Source organism: Trifolium pratense, linkage group LG2 (assembly GCF_020283565.1).
Source record: "Trifolium pratense cultivar HEN17-A07 linkage group LG2, ARS_RC_1.1, whole genome shotgun sequence".
NCBI classification, from domain to species: Eukaryota; Viridiplantae; Streptophyta; class Magnoliopsida; order Fabales; family Fabaceae; genus Trifolium; species Trifolium pratense.
In genome coordinates, this window is record NC_060060.1 from 20,199,287 (window position 1) to 20,204,944 (window position 5,658).

The 5,658-nt window shown below is 31.3% G+C and overlaps 1 protein-coding gene across 1 annotated transcript; it reads right to left on the bottom strand.

Moving 5' to 3' along the window:
* Nucleotides 1-3,224: 3,224 nt before the first annotated feature.
* Nucleotides 3,225-4,727, bottom strand: LOC123906889 (F-box/kelch-repeat protein At1g23390-like). The gene has a single exon (XM_045956904.1). The coding sequence runs from the start codon at nt 4,513-4,515 to the stop codon at nt 3,373-3,375; it is 1,143 nt and encodes a 380-aa protein (XP_045812860.1). The 5' UTR covers nt 4,516-4,727; the 3' UTR covers nt 3,225-3,372.
* Nucleotides 4,728-5,658: the final 931 nt, after the last annotated feature.

The following is a 5,658-nucleotide window of genomic DNA, read 5'->3' on the forward strand; positions in this document are numbered from 1 at the left end:
ATTAATATTAGTATTATTATTGTGTTTTAAGAGTGATCCTAATATCACAGTTCCTTTAAATTTAAGAATGGTCATAGCACCATATTCCCTATAATAAGAATGGTCTTCATACCATATTAGAACGGTCAGAGCACCGTATTAGAATGAACTTAAAATCATAGCGCAATGGTTTAAGTATCATATTTGAGGGTGAAATTCTTGCCCGATATCTACCGTGCAGTATTTATCGGTATCAGTAGAGAACTGGGCTGTTTTATCCTAGGCTGTTTTATCCTGGAGACTTCGTGGTTGATTGTCTGTCTTGCACAATTTTGGGTAGTGCCGCGAAACGTCTTAAAGAAAGCGTATTCACCCGCGACTCAGTCCGGTAATCTCTTCGGTGGCTGAAAATTATTTTTAAAGATTTTGAACCTCGGAAACAACACTACTCCTTATGTCCCAAATTATAAGGGGAAAAACTCACATTTTTTGACCCAAATTATAAGGTGAAAACACAAACATTTATCTTTTTCAATTTTTTTTTTACTTATTCTCATGAAATTAAATGCAAACAACATTTAATTTACTCTCTCTTATCTTTTCTATAAACAATAATCAATAAAAATTATTTTTCCATATGTGCAAAGTTTTACGGACTAATTACAGGATTATTTTAGTTTGCTTTAATTTTCCTTTGAAACATTTTTTTTCAAAGAAAATCATGGTTCTTTTTCTTAAAAGGAAAAGAAATTTATGTTGTTTTTCCATAATTGGTTTTGACTTTTGACGGTTGAATTTCCGTACAACAAAAGTGACGTAATGATGAGCTATGATGTGATGCAAAACGGGTGGACTTTCGTCAACTTAGCCCCACACGATAAACTAGCTAAAGCCTAAAGGTATGCAAGAAACAAGCATCTAGTATCTCCGTTCCAATAGTCAACACTTAGGAGTGTGCATAGTTTGGAAACCACACCACACCACACCTAATTGATGATTTTGGTTTTAAATCAAAACCATTTCAATAACAAACCGGTTATTTTTTAAAACTAATTTGGATTTAGTTATTAACCGGATCGAACCAATTTATAATCGGTTTGTAATAAAATTTAAGTTATTCACATGATCCAATTTTAAATAGGTTTTTTACTTAAACTAATTTTTTTTATTAGTTGATTAAAAAAAATAGATTTATTAATTATTTTAAAAACATAATTTTTCATTAATTTTATGATTGAATTGGTTTATAATCAACCCACAAAATATTTTTTTTAAACCCAAATTATTTTTTACTTAGCCGAAAACTTATTTTTTATATTGTTTTAAAAATATTTTTTATTATTTAAAAAAAGAGTAATTTTTAAAATTAAAAAATCTGATTTTTAAATACAAAAAAAAACTAATAAATAGGAAAAAAATTAAAATACTAAATTTTTGAAAAACTAAAAACATTAAAAACTGATTTTTTAATTATTTTAAAAAAAACTGAATTTTTTAATTATTTTTAAAAATTAAAAACATTAAAAACTGATTTTTTTAATTATTTTTAAAATAATTATTAAAAATCTGATTTTTAAAATAAAATAATATTAAAATAGTATGGGTGGTTGGTGGTGGCCGGCCACCGGAGCACCACCACCGGCCACCGGAGCACCACCGCCGGCCACCGGAGCACCACCACCGGCCGCCGTGAAAGTCGCCGGAGGTCCGCCGGAAACCGCCGTCCGCCGCCGTATTTTATTTTTTAAACTCATTCAAGAATCTAACGTATGCTTATCAAAAAAAAAAAAATCTAACGTATGTATCATGATCTAAATACATTATATTCTTAATCAATCTAAAAAAATAAAATTTCTTTTGTATAGAGGATTGGAGGGAGTATTACACTATTACTCTCTCCTAGAGGTGGGAACAGGCCAGACCGACCTACATGGCCTTAAGGCCTAGCCTACATAGGCTCAGGCCAGGCCAGCCTATTTCTTTAAATAGAGCAGATCAATGCTTTTTTATAAGCCTATTTAGCTAAAAAGGCCAGGCCGCAGGCCATTAAAAAAGCCTTTGAGACCTACTAGGCCGGCCTATTTAAGTTAACATGAATAATATTTTTATTACGATTATTATTTATATATTAAAATTTATACTTTGATTAAATTATAAATCTATTAACTTTTTAAGTAATTTAAGTTTATTAATCTACATTAGTTTTTAACATATATAAATGTATTATTATAAATTAGAATTGAAATATGATGACATATATAGTCAAATTCTCTAAAATATCAAATGGAACATTATTTTATTAGTTCATAAGTATATTTCAAAATAAATATAATTATTTATTTAAATATGTTCATATGAAATAGGCTTTTAAACAGGCTAACAGGCCACATCAGACTTTCAAAAGGTCAGGCTCAGGCCTAGAATTTAAGCCTATGATAGGCCACAGGCCAGGTTCAGACCTTCGATTTTTTGACAGGCCAGGCTCAGGCTTGGCAAAGCCTAGCTCGGCCTAGCCTATTCCCACCTCTACTCTCTCCCATAATGAGTGACTTAGTTGATTGTTTCACGCATGTTAATATATAACATTGATATTTGATATTTTGAAAATACTCATTGAGGCCAAAATAACATCTTACTATATATTTTTATTTATTAGTAGAAAAATATAGTCAAAACAAGATATATAAATAGTGCATATAGTCAAAATGGGTGACTCATCGTGAGATGGGGGAATATAAGATCTATTTATAAAATTTTGTATCATTTTATTGGATTCATTTCAAATTTTAAAGTGAATTTATTAAATTTTTACAAATAGAAATTTTTTGGTGGATTGAGGAAATATTGGGAAAATGTGCAAAAATGTGTTTCGTTAATTTTGTGTTACTATTATAAAATAAATTGTCAAATTTTTTTTGTGTTACTATTATAAAAGTACATTTAAAAAAGAACGGATAGAGTAATATTTAGCCTATAATAATTTTGTTGATTAGAAATATAAAATAATTATTCCCTCAGTTTCAAATTACTCGATGTTTTAGAAAAATAAGGTGCAAAAATACATTTTTTTTATTTTATTTTTTTCTCTAAAACGTCAAGTAATTTGAAATGGATGAAGTATAAAATAGTAAAAAAAATATAAAAGTAAATAATTAAAGGTTTTTCCAGTAAAAAATGACAGAGTGTATTAGAGAAAAGAAATCCTATAGAGACAAAAATAATTGAAAAAGACTTATGAATCACTCTAACCCTTTAATAAATAAATTCATTAACCATATCTTCCAAAGTAACTTTCTCAGCCATGTGAACTGAATTACTTCAATTAACAAAGTAAACAAAAAAAAAACAAAACAAAATGGATAATCTTCCAAACTAACTTTTTCAACCCACTCATCAAATTTGTTTCATTCTAAATGTTTGTTTCTCCGACAACACCGCTTTATGCAAATCCTCCATACTCAAATCACCGCCGCAAAACACCATCCTTGTTCCACCGTCCACCGCCACATTCTTCACACTCCTCCACTCACATAAATTCCCTTTCACAACTTCACATACAACAATTTCCTCAAGTACTAACGTGTTCCGCAAGTAAACAAAATTCTCAACCCAAACCACTTCAACCGAACCAAACTCCGAATCACTTTTTAACTTTTCCACCATCTCCTTCGGCATCGAACCAATTTCTTCCATTCCCGAACCTAATTCCTCCTTAACTCTCCACAATTTCACCTCTCTCACGTTCCCTTGTTCACCGACCAATCCGGCCACCGTCAATTTCTCCGATAAAACTCCGGTGACGGAGTAAAATACATTTTCATTAGGACACAAATTGTAAGATCCTTCCCAATTCATTGTAATAGTATTGAAAGAGTACGTCATGCCGGAGGTTTTCTCCGTCACGAACATTGTTTCTCCGACAACAGCAACAGAAAGCCACGTCGATGCCGGCACGCTTATCAACATTGTCGGCATCGACGGACACATCACCCAAGTACGGCTCTCCATGTCATACATCTCAACTGCAAGAGGATCATCCTCGAATTCACACACACCACCTGCAACAACCACGCGCGTACCAACCCGTGCTACTATTGGATCCGTGCGCCACACGTGCGGAGAAGGTGCTTTATGCCACTCGAGATGAAGCGCGTCGAGTGAAAAACTGAATTCCGAAGGAGATATTGTATAGAGTAGAGTTGAGTGAGATGATCTAACGGCGGAGATTTCGTGAGTTTTGTTGATCAATGGTTGTTGTTTGGTTATCTGAAGCCACGCTTGCGAGCGTGGGTCATACGCGTGAGCTATACTCACCCGCGAAGTGTTCCCGCGTGTTGGCTGAGTGAGAATTATGAGCCATGGTTTGATTTTTCTAATGTGGTTGAGTGAAGAGAAAACTGTTTTGTTCCAAGATTTTGACACGTGACAAGATGGAACAAGTTCTATGAGTGGCACGAGTGAGAATATTACCTCTAAAACATCCCCATGGATAGGTGCTTCTTTTTTGGATTCCCTTTGTGTGGTTGTGGCAACCATTGTTAAAGGGGAAAAAAAGCTGCGTTTGTTTAAGTGATTTTTTTTGGGTGGTGGAGTTTAGAGTGAGAGGGAAATGAAAGTGATTATGATTTTGAGTGATTTATATAGAAGTGTGAAAAAAGGAGAATTGCAGAGAGGGATTTTCCGCGTTGTTCAATTCAAAGGGTGGTTGTGAATATTGGTGACCTATTGAAACGTTTCAATCCATTCTAATTGATACGGTGTTAATTTTTATAGGAGTCGCAACAAAAAGACATAACTTTTTGAAGTCTTCCCAAATAGTTTAAGTTGTTTTTTTTTTGTTGACTAAAAATAATTTAAGTTATAAATCTAGTACAATTGGTTGGTGAATATATGATTTTTAAACTTTCGTTATTACTCGTATAAGTTTTTATTTTGGTACACCATTATTAGTATAAGTTATAAAGTTAAAAACAATTTTAATACTTTAGAGTTTTAATGAAAGATTCACACATCAATTTTTTTATATTACGTCAATTTATTTATTTTATACGTGATGTACATGCCATTAAATTTTTTAGTATTCCTAATACAGTATATTCCTAAAAAAATTAATTCTAAAGTATAAGAAGCACATGTTATTTTTTTTTTGGGTCAAGGATACACACTTCATTTTAGTTGAATAATAGTAGAAAATAGTTTAATTAATGATAGTACCAAAAAATTTGGTTTTTTTTTTTTATATATATTTAAGTTAGTAGTATGTTCCTTATAGAAAGTTTCAACTTAGGTATACTGTACAGAAATATTCCATCATTTTACTCATGTAATGTATTTGACTTTTATTTTTTGTTTATTAAAGTAATTTTATTTTTCTTAACAAAAAAAAGTTATTTTTTCTGTCAAAAATAATTCCGTCATGTCATACCACTTAAACTCACTTTCTTAATATGACATGGAAGGTTAAAACATTTTTATTGATTAATTGTGTAAAGTTTTGTTTTTACTCAGTCTGTTTATATCCATTAAACTCTTTTTTAAAATGTTATGTTTTAATTTCTTTTTTTACTCAATGTTATGTTTAGACAATGCTTGCAATTGGTAATCTCATAAAAAAATTTGAATGCATGTGGTTGTACTTGCAATGGGAACATGTCTTACTATTGAATACTACAATATGCT

Excerpts from the sequence above, each read along its gene's own strand:
- LOC123906889 (XM_045956904.1), bottom strand. The coding sequence starts at position 4,515 with ATGGTTGCCACAACCACACAAAGGGAATCCAAAAAAGAAGCACCTATC.